General features: G+C 38.1%; 2 protein-coding genes across 4 annotated transcripts in view; one reads left to right on the top strand and one right to left on the bottom strand.

Moving 5' to 3' along the window:
- LOC127414419 (E3 ubiquitin-protein ligase MARCHF5) overlaps positions 1-6,986 on the top strand; it is a 32,644-nt gene extending 25,658 nt beyond the window's left edge. For both annotated transcript variants that reach the window (XM_051652439.1, XM_051652438.1), the window contains 4 exons: positions 19-149; positions 236-419; positions 4,574-4,740; positions 4,828-6,986. In XM_051652439.1, the coding sequence (XP_051508399.1) occupies positions 19-149; positions 236-419; positions 4,574-4,740; positions 4,828-4,944 (599 nt within the window). In that variant the 3' untranslated portion in view covers positions 4,945-6,986. The remainder of the gene's footprint in view (positions 1-18; positions 150-235; positions 420-4,573; positions 4,741-4,827) is intronic.
- Positions 6,987-9,893: 2,907 nt separating this feature from the next.
- The window catches only part of LOC127414409 (insulin-degrading enzyme-like), a 28,866-nt gene continuing 21,771 nt past the window's right edge, over positions 9,894-16,988 (bottom strand). For both annotated transcript variants that reach the window (XM_051652416.1, XM_051652417.1), the window contains exons 18-25: positions 16,310-16,401; positions 15,731-15,842; positions 15,266-15,433; positions 14,510-14,782; positions 14,309-14,370; positions 11,075-11,147; positions 10,926-10,993; positions 9,894-10,665 (exon numbers count right to left, since the gene is read on the bottom strand). In XM_051652416.1, coding sequence (XP_051508376.1) covers positions 10,570-10,665; positions 10,926-10,993; positions 11,075-11,147; positions 14,309-14,370; positions 14,510-14,782; positions 15,266-15,433; positions 15,731-15,842; positions 16,310-16,401 — 944 coding nt within the window. In that variant the 3' untranslated portion in view covers positions 9,894-10,569. The remainder of the gene's footprint in view (positions 10,666-10,925; positions 10,994-11,074; positions 11,148-14,308; positions 14,371-14,509; positions 14,783-15,265; positions 15,434-15,730; positions 15,843-16,309; positions 16,402-16,988) is intronic.

The following is a 16,988-nucleotide window of genomic DNA, read 5'->3' as shown; positions in this document are numbered from 1 at the left end:
TTGTGTGTATGTGTGCAGGGCCAGTTGTATATGTGTTGGATCTGGCAGACAGACTGATCTCAAAGGCCTGCCCGTTTGCTGCTGCTGGTATCATGGTAGGATCCATTTACTGGACGGCCGTCACATACGGGGCTGTTACAGTCATGCAGGTGGGGCATTTGGCTCACAGATGCAATGATTTCATATGTACATGACACTATTTGATTCTTAAACATACCCCTTTTCCATCTCTCAGGTTGTGGGTCATAAGGAAGGTCTGGATGTAATGGAACGGGCGGATCCTCTCTTCCTGTTGATCGGCCTGCCCACCATTCCAGTTATGCTAATTTTGGGGAAGATGATTCGTTGGGAAGATTATGTGCTCCGCCTGTGGAGGAAATACTCCAATAAGCTTCAGATCCTCAACAGTATCTTCCCAGGTCAGTGGTGACCGCTCAAATAGTGATTGGTCCAGGTACACACAGTTGTTTTCTGTTGCATCTCGTCTCACTGTTGTTTTCCATGTCTCTTGCCACAAGGGATATTTTTAAGGCATTAAAAAGTTCCAAATAATTCACCTTTAAAAAAAAAACCATGTTTCAAGACCCTTGCATTCTGTTCCATTCTGTCCAGCTGTTTTTTTAATGCTGAAGTGCATCCTGTGTGAACGCCCCCAATCCTCTTCAACCAGAGTGTTTAACGCTATTACTGCCTACGCAAACTGCTGTCTGACGAATTGGACCAGAAGTTGCTTATGATAAAGATGCCATAACAAATTGCAAAATTAAAAATTAGGCCCTTTTTTTTGGGGCACATTTGCATATAGTTGTGGGGTATAGCTAGATTTAATTCGTGTTTAAAAAAATTGCTGTTTGTTCTGCACTCTTACTCATCCTTTAATGTGAACATGTAGTCTATATGCACTAGTAATTTAAAATACTACTTTATTCAAAGAAACACCAATTTGATAACACATTTATAGTTTTATTTATTTTTTATTTTTTAATAATATGTGGAAAATTACTTTTCTGTCATTCCGCCGTGCGCAGGTCAGAGTCATTATTGTTTTGAAAAATTTTCTGGTTTTCATTTTTACTTTTTGTGTTTAGGTTTTCAAGTTTAGTTTCATTTTAGTTAGTTTTAATGGGGCATAAATAGTTTTTATTTCGGAAAATTGCCTTTTAGCTTTAGCATAATAGTTTTAGTTTTCATCCATTATAACACCACACAATATTATCTGTAACACTTTACAATAAGGTTGTATTTGTTAACATTAGTTAACTACAGTGCATCTGGAAAGTATTCACAGCGCTTCACTTTTGTCACATTTTGTTATGTTACAGCCTTATTCCAAAATGGATTAAATTCATTATTTTTCTCAAAATTCTACAAACAATACCCCATAATGACAACATGAAAGAAGTTTGTTTGAAATCTTTGCAAATTTATTAAAAATAAAAAAAAAATTAAAAAAAAAATCACATGTACATAAGTATTCACAGCCTTTGCCATGACACTCAAAATTGAGCTCAGGTGCATCCTGTTTCCACTGATCATCCTTGAGATGTTTCTACAACTTGATTGGAGTCCACCTGTGGTAAATTCAGTTGATTGGACATGATTTGGAAAGGCACACACCTGTCTATATAAGGTCCTACAGTTAACAGTGCATGTCAGAGTACAAACCAAGCCATGAAGTCCAAGGAATTGTCTGTAGACCTCCGAGACAGGATTGTATTGAGGCACAGATCTGGGGAAGGGTACAGAAAAATTTCTGCAGCATTGAAGGTCCCAATGAGCACAGTGGCCTCCATCATCCGAAAATGGAAGAAGTTTGGAACCACCAGGACTCTTCCTAGAGCTGGCCGCCGGGCCAAACTGAGCGATCGGGGGAGAAGGGCCTTAGTCAGGGAGGTGACCAAGAACCCGATGGTCACTCTGACAGAGCTCCAGCATTTCTCTGTGGAGAGAGGAGAACCTTCCAGAAGAACAACCATCTCTGCAGCACTTTACCAATCAGGCCTGTATGGTAGAGTGGCCAGACGGAAGCCACTCCTCAGTAAAAGGCACATGACAGCCTGCCTGGAGTTTGCCAAAAGGCACCTGAAGGACTCTCAGACCATGAGAAACAAAGATTGAACTCTTTGGCCTGAATGGAAAGCGTCATGTCTGGAGGAAACCAGGCACCGCTCATCACCTGGCCAATACCATCCCTACAGTGAAGCATGGTGGTGGCAGCATCATGCTGTGGGGATGTTTTTCAGCGGCAGGAACTGGGAGACTAGTCAGGATCGAGGGAAAGATGACTGCAGCAATGTACAGAGACATCCTTGATGAAAACCTGTTCCAGAGCGCTCTGGACCTCAGACTGGGGTGAACGTTCATCTTTCAACAGGACAACGACCCTAAGCACACAGCCAGGATAACAAAGGAGTGGCTACGGGACAACTCTGTGAATGTCCTTGAGTGGCCCAGCCAGAGCCCAGACTTGAACCCGATTGAACATCTCTGGAGAGATCTGAAAAAGGCTGTGCACCGACGCTCCCCATCCAACCTGATGGAGCTTGAGAGGTCCTGCAAAGAAGAATGGGAGAAACTGCCCAAAATAGGTGTGCCAAGCTTGTAGCATCATACTCAAAAAGATTGAGGCTGTAATTGGTGCCAAAGGTGCTTCAACAAAGTATTGAGCAAAGGCTGTGAATACTTATGTACATTTTGAAATGTACTTATTGAAATTTGCAAAGATTTCAAACAAACTTCTTTCACGTTGTCATTATGGGTTATTGTTTGTAGAATTTTGAGGAAAATAATGAATTTAATCAATTTTGGAATAAGGCTGTAACATAACAAAATGTTGAAAAAGTGAAGCGCTGTGAATACTTTCGGATGCACTGTATGTTAGTTAACATGAACTAACAATGAACAACACTTACAGCACTTATTAAAGGAATTTTCCGGGTTCAATACAAGTTAAGCTCAGTCTGTGGCATAATGTTGATTACCACAATTTATTTCGAAGCAAAAATCTGGGTTACAGTGAGGTATTTACAATGGAAGTGAATGGGGCCAATTTTTGGAGGGTTTAAAGGCAGAAATGTGAAGCTTATAATTTTATAAAATCACTTACATTAATTCTTCTGTTAAAACTCATGTATTATTTAAGCTGTAAAGTTGTTTAAATTATAATTTTTACAGTCATTTTAGGATTTGTTGACATTACATCATCATGGCAATGAAGATGTAAAATTGGCTATCTTTACACAGAAAAGGTTAGTAAGTGATTTTATCACACTAAAATAATGTTAACGCATATTGTTTGTCTTGTGGCTATACTTTTAAAACTGAGTATTTTAACAATTGTTCCATTTTAAGTGCCTCTCTGTAACCCAGATTTTTTTAATAAAAAAGAAAAAGAAAAAAAGAGGGATGAGTTGAAATTTGTCGTAATCAATATTATGCTACAAATGCTGTCGATTGAGTTTAACTTGTATTGAATACGGAATATTCCTTTAATCTTGGTTTATGTTAATTCCAGTATAAACTAGCTCATTTTTAACATTAAAAGTTTGTTAATATATGGTGTCTATTAACATTATTTAGAGCATGATGAACTAAAATTAACTACAATAAACAATTGTAAATTTATAAATTAAAGATTAAAAAATGCGATAAAAATATTCTGTTAATTCATGATACCTAATGCATTTAATAATGTTAGCCTAAAGGACCTAATTGTAAAGTGTTATTAATTTTATCTGCCTGTGATGATACTTGATCAGAAACACATGCTCCAACTAATACCATAAAATAATACCATGCTGGTTTATTTTGGTGTTGTCCAGAGCCCCTCCCCCAGATTTACGTGCATTTAAACATCAGGTATGCAGGCGAACTGTGGCTGATTGTTTCCACAAGTCAATCACACGGCTGTTCACCAGTTCTTAATGAGGAAAACACAGAGAAATCATGCTTGAGAAATTCTTTAAATCATATCATCCAACAATGATTGAAAATACGAAAACGTAAGTTATTTTTTCCATGATTCTGTTTAGTTTTCGTTCGTTTTATAGTGCACATTTATACGTTTCTGTATAGTTTTTTTTTTTTTTTAAACTATTGAAAATATTTTTCACTGCTAGTTTTTGTCTTAATCATTTTCGTTAACGATAACCTTTTTTATTATTATTTATTTTATTTGTTTCCCTCCCCTTTTCTCCCCAATTTTGGAATGCCCAATTCCCAATGCGCTCTAAGTCCTCGTGGTGGCGTAGTGACTCGCCTCAATCCGGAGGACTAATCTCAGTTGCCTCCATGTCTGAAACCGTCAATCCGCGCATCTTATTACATGGCTTGTTGAGCGCGTTACCGCTGAGACCTAGTGCGTGTGGAGGCTCACCCTATTCTCCGCGGCATCCACGCACAACTCGCCACGTGCCCCACTGAGAGCAAGAACTACATTATAGTGACCACGAGGAGGTTAACCCAATGTGACTCTACCCACCCTAGCAACCGGGCCAATTGGTTGCTTAGGAAGCCTGATTGGAGTCACTCAGCACGCCCTGATTCGAACTTGTTAACGATAACCTTTGCACAGGTATTGGCTGTCCAGTGCCGAGGATCCCGGCGGAGGCCAGTCCACTGGCCGATCACGTATCGGCCACACGTATCCTGTGCGGAGCCCTCGTTTTCCCCACCATTGCCACCATCGTGGGTAAACTGATGTTTAGCAGTGTCAACTCTAATCTTCAGAGGACTATTCTGGTATGAAAATACTTGTGGGAAAAAAGATTCCAGTGACGTGCACATGTATCATCATACTGATGACCTTTATATCTTTGTCTCTTTTAGGGTGGCATTGCGTTTGTGGCTATTAAAGGGGCATTCAAGGTTTATTTCAAGCAGCAGCAGTATCTACGACAAGCTCATCGCAAGATCCTAAATTTCCCAGAGCTGGAAGAGGCCTGAGCTCATCATCACACCTCTGCTCATCTACAACCACTGCCATTCAGTTTTAAGAGCCACTAATGCGCCACATTCAGACGTTTTCACAGATGCTGGTTTTTGGTTTTCTCATCCCTGAGAATGTGATGATTGCGTTTCGAGTGTTAATTGAGATTCAGCTATGTTTTTGTTGATTTAGTCAGACCTGGGAAGTCGTGTGCTAATCATTTTATTGGCTTTGACATTTTTTTTAGAAAGAGGCTGAGAAAAATAATTAGAAGGTTTTATATGATTTAGTGGCTGTTTTATAATGGATTCAAAATGTCTCAACTGAATCACTATCATGAACAATTAGTGATATGACTTTGTTTAAAGTATGTGGAAACAAAAGTCTAAATGGAGATGTATAGTAAAAAAGGACTTAAAATATTGATCTGTTTCTCACCTGCAACCATCATATTGCTTCTGAAGACATGGATTTAAACACTCTATGGAGCATGGATTACGTTTATGCTGCCTTTATGGTTTTTTTGAGCATCAACGTTCTGGCCATCATTCACTTGTATTGTATGGACCAACAGAGCTGAGATATTCTTCTAAAAATCTTAATTTGTGTCCAGCAGAAGAAACTCTACACATCTGGGATCACATGAGGGTGAGTAAATGAGAATTTTCATTTTTGGGTGAACTATTCTTTCAATGATGACGTTCCGTTCTACATGAAGCACTCGTGTTAATATGTTCCCCTCATTAACAATTAGACTCTATGTACTATACTCTAATTTTAAAGGCAAACATAAATAAAGAAGGTATTTGCTTGTAAATTATTTGCTTATAAAATAGCCTTTCTGTGGTTTTCCTGTATCATTTTTCACCCCAAAATGATAAGGAAAAAATTCTTTTATCAGTACAAGTTATTCCCAGCACTTATAACAATTTTTCTTTCAATAAAGCTGTATTGTCAATATTTTCTTTTGATTTTGGGGTGAAATATGAGCCGAACATTTCTTGACAGTTTTTGGAATATTCACCTTTTCTCTTGCCTTTACATTCAAGCAGGCGCCCAACTGTGTTTTGTTTCCATCCATCTTTGTAGTGTTAATGACTGAGTTACAGTTTTATCATTGAGAAACAATTTGGTTTAGACAGTTAGTATGCCAATGTATTGTGTTCTGTGATATGTTTTAATTGCTTTTCACAATTGGGGCCCCTTTAGATCACTTTAAAATTAAAACATTTTGGCACGTGATGCCTCAAAACGGTTTATAGCCCTGTTTTATAATGTATATTCCCAGACATAAATGGTCTCATGTGGAATGAGCTGTTCAAGTATTAGTGGCCTTTGTAGTTACACCAGGACAATATATATGTCTTAATAAAGGCTGTGTAGTCCAGATGGACAGTTGTATTTGCCAAATGTATCTATTTTTGTTTTTCTGAATCTTTCTTTTTGACGACTTCTGATTTATCTAGCGGAGCATATTTCACCTGTTACTGTGATGTATCTGACATATGTACATGAGAGAAAACAATATATAAAAACATACTAGGACCATTTGTTTAAAGGCATACATAGCAGCAGTACACTACAGTTTAAGTTTGTGATCCAATGTGTGGGCTGAATTGCTGTATTTGAAAAACCTTGTGTAATTGACTCTCAGGCTTATAAACCGAATTATATATCGGAGTACATTTATTTGTCCATAGAGTTTAAGCACATCATTAAAGCTTGTTGTTAGGTATAACATTGAAAGGACATGCTTACAGGAGACTTACTTGCTGGAAAAAGCTGTTTTTCCACATTAACTGTATAAATGATATTGGCAGCAGACAAGTGTTCTTAGTTGCTTAAATGTAATTTTAAATTATTTTTTCTCCATGTTTATAGTTCAAAATGATCTCCATAAGGTCCTTTGAGTTTCTCACACTGGTCTCCTGTTGTACAAATGAAACATGATGCCAAATACAGAAAGTGTATGTTGTATAAATCGTCGTGTTGTACAGACACAGCTTCTGAAGTGATAGTTTACTGGTTGATTTATGTAAATAAATTTATTTTTCCAATGCTTGACTGTGTGGTGGACAGTTTGAGGTTTTTAAAGGGATAACATCGAGTGCAGAATTAAACCTGCTGAAGAATTAAATATTTTTGAAATCAATAGATTAAGACTTGATTTAGGTTTTATGAAATTGATCTTGTGGAAGCTACAACTTTACCTAGTTTCTAAAGTTGATATATATATAAATAATAGGAAACAGTGACCATTGCTTTTTAAGTCTTTATTCATAGTGCTATGCACTTGTCTCATAGACATGTTAAGTGGATTTCTATGAACGCATTTTTCCTTGTTCGTTTTATAAACCAGGATGAGTGCAAATTATTTTCTGTAGTAATGGTCTGCAAGTCACAGATGATGTAAACAGTGTTAAAGTTGTATTCAATTCAGAATATTTATTTAAACGCTTATGCTTTAAGATACCTGTAACGTTTATCAGGTTCAAGATTTCCCCCAAAAATTCATTGATTGCACATCTTAGGAGAAAAGGAAAAAAAGACAGCACAAACGATTTCGTACAATTGTTTAATGAAAATAAAACAAACTCTCCCAGAAATACACACAACACCTGTGCAACAGCACCATTCCCAAGTTTCCTGTTGCACTTTAAAACCACTTAAACCGAATGCAATAGTCAACAAGAGAGATTTCAACTAAAGAATAGTTTTTCCTCACGACTTTAGCCCATTTGTTTTATTTCATTAAAACTAAATATTTGGATTCAAAACCCTGGAATACTGGTCCTCTAGATTACTTTACACTGTTGTTCATTCTATCATTCACCACGGAATGAGCAAGCAACAAGTGACTTCGGGTCACAAGCATGTTTCATAGAGTCACTTAACTGAGCAGACTCTAGAACAGTTAATGGGATTAAGGGTTCACGAATGCTCCACAAATGATCTTTGCGTTTTAAAAGGAATGGTTCAACCCCCCCCCCCAAAAAAGTAAATAAAAAGAATCCTATCATCACTTACTGTCATGTCATCTCAAACCCAAATGGTTTTCCTTCTTCCATTGAACACAAAAAATAATGTTCAGCAGAATATCCAAGTTGCTCTTTTTCATCCGATGAAAGCATATAGTGACCATGAGCTCTCAAGCTCCAAAAAAATAGCCTTACAAAGCATAAAATAGTCTATATGACTTGTGCGGTATATTTCAAGTCTTCTGAAGCCAAAGGACAGCTTTTTGTAAAAAGTAAAAAATTTCAGCATCAAGGCACTGAAAATCTTTGCTTCCACTACAGTTTAAACCTCGTTCGCATTCCAATTCAAACATGGCGCGTGAATGTTGCGCTAGGTTTTATGTCAATGATGGGACAAGCAATGAGTTTTGTTTTTTGACATGCCATATTTGAATTGCGTGAAGATTTTAAAGCTACGGCAGAGATTTTTGGAAAACAAATAACTAACACAAAGCAATCATACAGAGTCATATGGATGACTGTTATGGTACTTTGGTGTTGCCATACAGATTAGACCACACAGGACATTCTGCTATACCTCTACTGTGTTCCATGAAGAAAAAAAAAAGGAAGGAGTTTGGAACGATATAAGGGTAAGTAAATGATGACAACTTCATTTTTAGGTGAACCACTCCTTTCATTTTAAAAACAAAACACACAAGTAATGCATTGTGATGCCTGAGTAAATCCAGTAGTGGTAGAACAAGCTTGTTTAAGAGGCTGATGTCTAAAGTTTATCCACAGTTTTGCTGGGCAGGGTCATCATGTTTTTCTCCAAAAAATGCAGCATTATAGTTGATTCACTTTGATATGCCTGAGTAAGTCCAGAATAATTCTTATCTTAGCAGTAGAAACTCAAGAATTGGTGAAAGTTTGGCTCGACGAGGCTAAGAGACCTGAGAAATGAAGACAAGAATGGACAACGAGACCCCCAGAGACTAAACTACTACACACCATCAAGATGTTCCAGCTTTAGTGCAGGTAAATTCAAGCCTTCAGCAAGAGCAGATACTTTGTATGAAGGTATTCTGAGCACAGACTAATCTGTTTTTCAAGGCCAAGCCCAAACATAGTCCAGAAAAATGCCCAGTAAAGTTTCAGACACTAGTCAAAGGTCCTGTAAATTACATTATTGCTTGTGAGGACTGCATAACCACAAGTCGAGACATCTGTTAATAAAAAATTAAAAAAAATCTAATTTAAAGGGGATTTCAAACATGAGTGTGCAGCCCCGAGACTGTGATACAGACTGAGTCGGGTACAAGTTTAAGTCAATTTCTCTTTACAACTTCCTGGACATCTTGTAAATGCGGTCTCATCTGATGTGGATATTGGTATACAAGTGTGAGTCGGATTGAATTAGCACATACTAAATAAGCCGAAAAGATACTGGGCCTTATGAAACAACAGCTGAACGAATGTGCGCAAAATCATTCTTACCACAACTGTCACATTCAACACAGCAATTTACCTAAATTGTTTGGAAAACTGTGTAACTTGCCCTATAAATTGATTCATTTTCGAAAAACATTAATAAAACCCTTCTTACATTAACAATCGCATTCAAAGCAGCAATTTACCTTAACTGTTCGTAAAACTACTCTTGCGTAAATTGCCGCACTCAATGCATTAATTTCCGAAAAACATTCATAAAACCATTCTTTTACGTATATGGTCACATTCAATGTATTTAGCTAAATTTTTTGTCAAACAACTCTTTCATAAATTGCAGCATTCAATGCATTAATTTCTGAAAAACAAAACTATTCTGCTATTCACGCCTTCACGCAACAAATAATGCAAAAAGGGTTTTAACACAAATTCGTGTTTAATTTAATATCTTTTTCAATTATGACATTGAGTTCGGGTCAAATAATAACAGGGTTTTAGAGATCATCTTTTGGAGTCTAAAAGACTAAAACATAGTCACTTAATTAAACAACTGAAAATGATATTCAAAATGGTTTATTATGATATTCCTTCAACCGCAAATAAAATAAAAATCAAACAAGTCGTAACCACCTTGCACAGATAAATTTACAACACTATCCTTAAGATAAAACTCTGCCAACATGCACTGAAAATAACAGCCTAAAAACAACTCTTCAAAAGCAACTCGTTTAAATTAAACTTTTCTATAAAAAGGTGTCAGAAAACCCGATCACTGATTAAAAATCTTTTTAAGGCCAGAATGTTTTCAGGAGACATCACTTGATATACTACACCAACCACTGATGGTTTAGCTCAGCAGCAGTAAATGAAACAACTTTTTGAAATGACATTTTAAACTTATTAGGAACTGAAGAATCAGAATGTTTGTGTCTTTGTGGCCAGCGAGTATGTCCTATATTATATAGGGAAACAAATTTCCTGACAGAAGCAACATGATTTTTTTTCCCCCTCCACTAAAACAGTCCTCACATTGTATGGTCTTGGTATCTATGAGATTTCAGGTGACTCTTTGTGATCTCTGGATGTCTGACACAGAGCACAACTAAAATGTTGCAAGCGGCACTATCGTGGCCCTGCCTGCTTACACACACATACACACACAAAACATTCACACACAGATAACGGTGTTACTGGCTCCAGATTTGGGCCTCCCTGGTAACCTCATGATGCTGATCACAGCTTGGCAGCCATGAAGTTGATGTGAGGTTTGGTGAGAGGGAACAGCGGCAAACTCCTTTTGAAATCAGTCATATTCTCTACAAACACCGGCTGAAAACACAAATCACAGCAAATCAATGGGTGAATTGGATTTGTACATTTTCAAATGTCATTGGATATTGCTTATTTTCTGTTTTCAAATATTTTGAGAGCAAGAGTAACTATCATCCAAAATACCTTTTATTTATAAACAGTAATATCTACTTATTTGTATTACATAAAATGTACCACTTTAAATAGAAACATTGTTATTTGAAAAACCCATATCAGTTGACCATTACTGTACATACGCATACATTTCTGTTCAGTACCTGAGGAAGTGAGGGGGCAGGAGGCAGATTGACATCATTTTGTGCAGGAAACTCCCCTACCAGAGGACCTGCAGAAGAGACACAGCACCAGTAAATGAATCTGCCCATCAGTCAGTTTAGGCAAGCATTTCATTGTGTCCAATACTCACAGGACTCCATCTCTCTGGACAGCACGTGCACTGACACCTTGTGTCTTCTGGGAGCATCGATGGCCAATAGGTCCTGAATGGAAACGACGTGAAACCCCAAAAAAAGAAAAAGAAGCCAATTTCAGGACCGTTCTTGCATTGTGACATTATTTTCATCACAATTAAGTTGCAACCCCCTCCAAATTATCATCTGGATGTTTTCCGTTTTAACTTTTTTTTTCTTTTTCTTAAACTAATTTCTAATGTATAACCACTTTAGAATTTGTGGCATAATGTTGATTACCACAAAAATTTATTTCGACTCATCCCTCCTAGTAAAAATGATTATATGCGATCAATTCGATTAATTAATCACCACATCATGTAATTAGTTTGATTAAAAATGATCCATCTACAGCCCTAATATATACAGGTGCATCTCAATAAATTAGAATGTCGTGGAAAAGTTCATTTCAGTAATTCAACTCAAATTGTGAAACTCGTGTATTAAATAAATTCAATGCACACAGACTGAAGTAGTTTAAGTCTTTGGTTCTTTTAATTGTGATGATTTTAGCTCACATTTAACAAAAACCCACCAATTCACTGTCTCAAATTAGAATATGGTGACATGCCAATCAGCTAATCAACTCAAAACACCTGCAAAGGTTTCCTGAGCCTTCAAAATGGTCTCTCAGTTTGGTTCACTAGGCTACACAATCATGGGGAAGACTGCTGATCTGACAGTTGTCCAGAAGACAATCATTGACACCCTTCACAAGGAGGGTAAGCCACAAACATTCATTGCCAAAGAAGCTGGCTGTTCACAGAGTGCTGTATCCAAGCATGTTAACAGAAAGTTGAGAGGAAGGAAAAAGTGTGGAAGAAAAAGATGCACAACCAACCAAGAGAACCGCAGCCTTATGATTGTCAAGCAAAATCGATTCAAGAATTTGGGTGAACTTCACAAGCAATGGACTGAGGCTGGGGTCAAGGCATCAAGAGCCACCACAGACAGACGTGTCAAGGAATTTGGCTACAGTTGTCGTATTCCTCTTGTTAAGCCACTCCTGAACCACAGACAATGTCAGAGGCGTCTTACCTGGGCTAAGGAGAAGAAGAACTGGACTGTTGCCCAGTGGTCCAAAGTCCTCTTTTCAGATGAGAGCAAGTTTTGTATTTCATTTGGAAACCAAGGTCCTAGAGTCTGGAGGAAGGGTGGAGAAGCTCATAGCCCAAGTTGCTTGAAGTCCAGTGTTAAGTTTCCACAGTCTGTGATGATTTGGGGTGCAATGTCATCTGCTGGTGTTGGTCCATTGTGTTTTTTGAAAACCAAAGTCACTGCACCCGTTTACCAAGAAATTTTGGAGCACTTCATGCTTCCTTCTGCTGACCAGCTTTTTAAAGATGCCGATTTCATTTTCCAGCAGGATTTGGCACCTGCCCACACTGCCGAAAGCACCAAAAGTTGGTTAAATGACCATGGTGTTGGTGTGCTTGACTGGCCAGCAAACTCACCAGACCTGAACCCCATAGAGAATCTATGGGGTATTGTCAAGAGGAAAATAAGAAACAAGAGACCAAAAAATGCAGATGAGCTGAAGGCCACTGTCAAAGAAACCTGGGCTTCCATACCACCTCAGCAGTGCCACAAACTGATCACCTCCATGCCACGCCGAATTGAGGCCGTAATTAAAGCAAAAGGAGCCCCTACCAAGTATTGAGTACATATACAGTAAATGAACATACTTTCCAGAAGGCCAACAATTCACTAAAAATGTTTTTTTTTATTGGTCTTATGATGTATTCTAATTTTTTGAGATAGTGAATTGGTGGGTTTTTGTTAAATGTGAGCCAAAATCATCACAATTAAAAGAACCAAAGACTTAAACTACTTCAATCTGTGTGCACTGAATTTATTTAATACACGAGTTTCACAATTTGAGTTGAATTACTGAAATAAATGAACTTTTCCACGACATTCTAATTTATTGAGATGCACCTGTACAGTATATATACACACATACAGGCAGCTAAAATTTTGGAATAATGAACAGATTTTGCTTTTATGGAAAGAAATTGGTACTTTTATTCAGCAAAGTGGCATTCAACTGATCACAATGTATAGTCAGGATATTATTAACGTGAAAAATGACTATTACAATTTGAAAAAAAAAAATTCAGAACTTCTTAAAATACTTCAGAGTTCTCATCCAAAAATCCTCCTCACGCAGCAATGACAGCTTTGCAGATCCTTGGCATTCTAGCTGTCAGTTTGTCCAGATACTCAGGTGACATTTCAGCCCACGCTTCCTGTAGCACTTGCCATAGATGTGGCTGTCTTGTCGGGCACTTCTCACGCACCTTACAGTCTAACTGATCCCACAAAAGCTCAATGGGGTTAAGATCCATAACACTCTTTTCCAATTATCTGTTGTCCAATGTCTGTGTTTCTTTGCCCACTCGAAGCTTTTCTTTTTGTTTTTCTGTTTCAAAAGTGGCTTTTTCTGTGCAATCCTTCCCATAAGGCCTGCACCCGAGTCTTCTCTTCACTGTTGCGAGTTCGAATCCAGGGCATACTGAGTGACTCCAGCCAGGTCTCCTAAGCAACCAAATTGGCCCAGTTGCTAGGGAGGGTAGAGTCACATGGTCGCGTTTAGGGGTTCTCGCTTTCAATAGGGCGCGTGGTAAGTTGCGTGTGGATCGCGGAGAGTAAAATGAGCCTCCACATGCTGTGAGTCTCCGTGGTGTCATGCACAGCGAGCCATGTGATAAGATGCGTGGATTGACTGTCTCAGAAGTGGAGGCAACTGAGACTTGTCCTCCGCCACCCGGACTGAGGTGAGTACCGCGCCACCATGAGGACCTACTAAGTAGTGGAAATTGGGCATTCCAAATTGGGAGAAAAGGGGATAAAAAAATACAAAATAAAGAGATGATGTTTTTTTACATCAGTAATGTCCTGACTATACTTTGTGATCAGTTGAATGCTACTTTGCTGAATTAAAGTACCAATTTCCTTCCGAAACAACAAAATCTGTACATTATTCCAAACTTTTGGCCACCAGTGTGTGTGTGTGTGTGTATGTGTGTATATATATATATATATATATATATATATATATATACACACACTCACACACACACACACACACACACATTTTGGGGTAAAATATGACCCAAATATGTCCATCGCTGGTTATATGAAATGCACAAACACAGTGAGAATAATAACGGGGTCAGATCCTCACTAACCCGGTAAAACTGCATAATGTTCTCCTTCATCAGTGTCTTCAGGTAAGCCACCTCAATATTATCTATAAGAAAATAAAATCAAGGGGAGGAAACCCCCCCCAGACAAATTAGTAAAAAAAATAAAACTCCAGCTTGACCCTAACACATGTGCATGGCTGTTTAGGTGAATGGATTTATTTTAAAATGTACAGTGACTCTCACCCCTGTCAAAGTTGTACTGCTGGGAGATGATCTCTCCCCAGTACTTGGCACACTCCGCTGCCAGTTTCTTGGGTTTGTCCAGGCGGCGGATGGCCAGTGCCTGAATGTGTTTCTGAAACGCTTCCTCTCCCATCTCCTCCACACTCTTCTCCATAGTCTTGAGAAATGCCTCCACACGGGACTCCAGGTAGTGCGGAGCTTTCTCAGACTGGATGATGAAACGTAGACCCTGCACCCCATTGGCCCTGCGGGGACCACTGAACACTATGTAACCTGGACAGACAGACAGAAAAAGATCATTGTGAGTAACAGTATGACAAGGCAGAAAGAACCCATTTTCACTTGAGGCATTAAAAATACATTCTTAATTTAATACATTAAACATCTTATAAATTATACATTTAGTTTAATTATCAATTTGTCAAACACAACTCTATAAGCAATTCATAGCTTCTTTTATGAGCACAGATGTGTTACAGCATATCACATGACCTAGATCACAGACTTCATCTGCCTTTTGACTTTCAGACTTTCAGACTTTCAGTTTCATTGCAGAGCAGCTAAACACAGTAAAAATAACAGATTAATATTCGGTATTAAGGCTGCATAATTTAATTGAATTATCAAACTACAAATTGTGCATGCTCCACTCAAACTGCAAGATGTCTAAATCATGCAGCCATATTTGAGTCTGACAGAAAGAGAGGAATTGTTATTTACAAAAATGTCTGTGTGTGTGTATGTGTTGTAAGTTACCCAGCTGTTCTTTGGTGCGTAGCGTGTTGAAGCAGGGCTCAGAGATAATCTGACAGAAAAGCTCCAGCAGCATGTTCTCATGAGTATTCTGCATGTCCGTCTGGTAGTAAATCTCAATTCCACAGTTATTATGAACCTCGTTCCTCTGCTGGTAAACATACCAACCACCTGATAACCACAGAGAACTGGACTTAAAACATAAGAACTATGACATACATACACACACACACACACAAAAACACATATCATGGACCTCAGTTTTCACACCATAAATTCAGGCTTAAAACTGCTATTATGTAAAACACCACAACATGGTAGGGAACAAGCAAGCTAAGCCCCACACCCTCAGCCATTACTGCTATCTTGCATTTAAGCATGGACTGAAGCTGTGTGGATACAAACAAATCCAGGAGAGAGGCTCAACAGAAATGAGAGAAAGTGTGTTGGTCATGCTTAAGCACTTACCATCAGGAACCTGGACTTCTCTGTATCGAATCAGCTGACTTGGTAGGAGGGGCTTAGTATGAGCATGCTCAATAAGTGTGTCCTCCAACATCTGCATCATGCCCAGAGCGGACTGGAGACAAGAGACAGACAATCATTAAAGACAGACACGTTGTTTGCTGTGCACTTTTTGCTGTACCACAAGTTTCCGATATATTTAGAAAATTAGGCAACGCTCTCCATTTAGGTTACTTCTGATGCAATAAAAAGTTGAAATAGTTTGTTGTTCTTTTTCTAGCCTAAGATGCATAATTTTAGAAAAAATAATTGAAAAAAAATATATATTTTTTTTATAGCTTAATGCAATTGCTGTTTAGAGTAACAGATCCACATAAAAAAAAATAAAAAATAAAACATCACTTTTGAACCAAAATATTAAATCAATGATTGGTGAATAAAATAGATTTGTTTTCAAACCAAAGATTCATACCCCTACATTATAGGTAAGACTTCGGATGTGTAAACCTGACCAAAAACTACCAAAGACTGTTCATCAGGTCATTTCTCTCTCTTCATCCAAAAACACTTTTAAAATCTAACCTGTTTGGTGATGTTGCCATGCAGCAGAGCTTCAATGTGTAACCGTGACAGCAGTTGCGGTATGAACGCCTTGAGACGAGGCAATGTGACATCTGAAAAACACAACTAGGGATGTTAATGAATAATCGATAATTATTTGTCATTAATAATTTGATAGATTAAGCTTATTGATCATGGATTAATCAGTTTCAGTACAAATGCATTCAGTAATCTGGCCAGCAGATTGAGAAAAGTCTGTCTATACAGTAATCCCCCGCTAGAGGGTGCACTGCCGCTTTTGCGCTGCATATAAACGACCTGTCAGTAACAGAATAAAAAACAGACGCGCGTCCTTCACTTCCTTGCTTTTAAAGATTACGTTTACATGCATAAACTGTGATAGTGTATTAAAAGTACAACATGACAACAAGCATTGTTTATCCGCCGGCATTCCTGTATCATCCACTCCGACAATCACTTCATTTCTCACTGGGAGAGCGAGCAAATTTCAATTCACAAATTCATACAATAACAGTAATAGTTCACCCAAAAATGAAAATTCTCTCATCATTTACTCACCCTCACGGCCGTAGCTAGTGGGGTGAAAGGTGGTAACGATTCTAGGGGCCCAAAGGTCCAGGGGACCCCACAACAAATTCTAAACTGTATTTTTTAATAGGAAAGGGGCCCAGAGCAATGT

Source organism: Myxocyprinus asiaticus, chromosome 23 (assembly GCF_019703515.2).
Source record: "Myxocyprinus asiaticus isolate MX2 ecotype Aquarium Trade chromosome 23, UBuf_Myxa_2, whole genome shotgun sequence".
In the NCBI taxonomy this organism is placed as follows: Eukaryota; Metazoa; Chordata; class Actinopteri; order Cypriniformes; family Catostomidae; genus Myxocyprinus; species Myxocyprinus asiaticus.
This window is presented reverse-complemented; position numbering and strand designations above follow the sequence as displayed.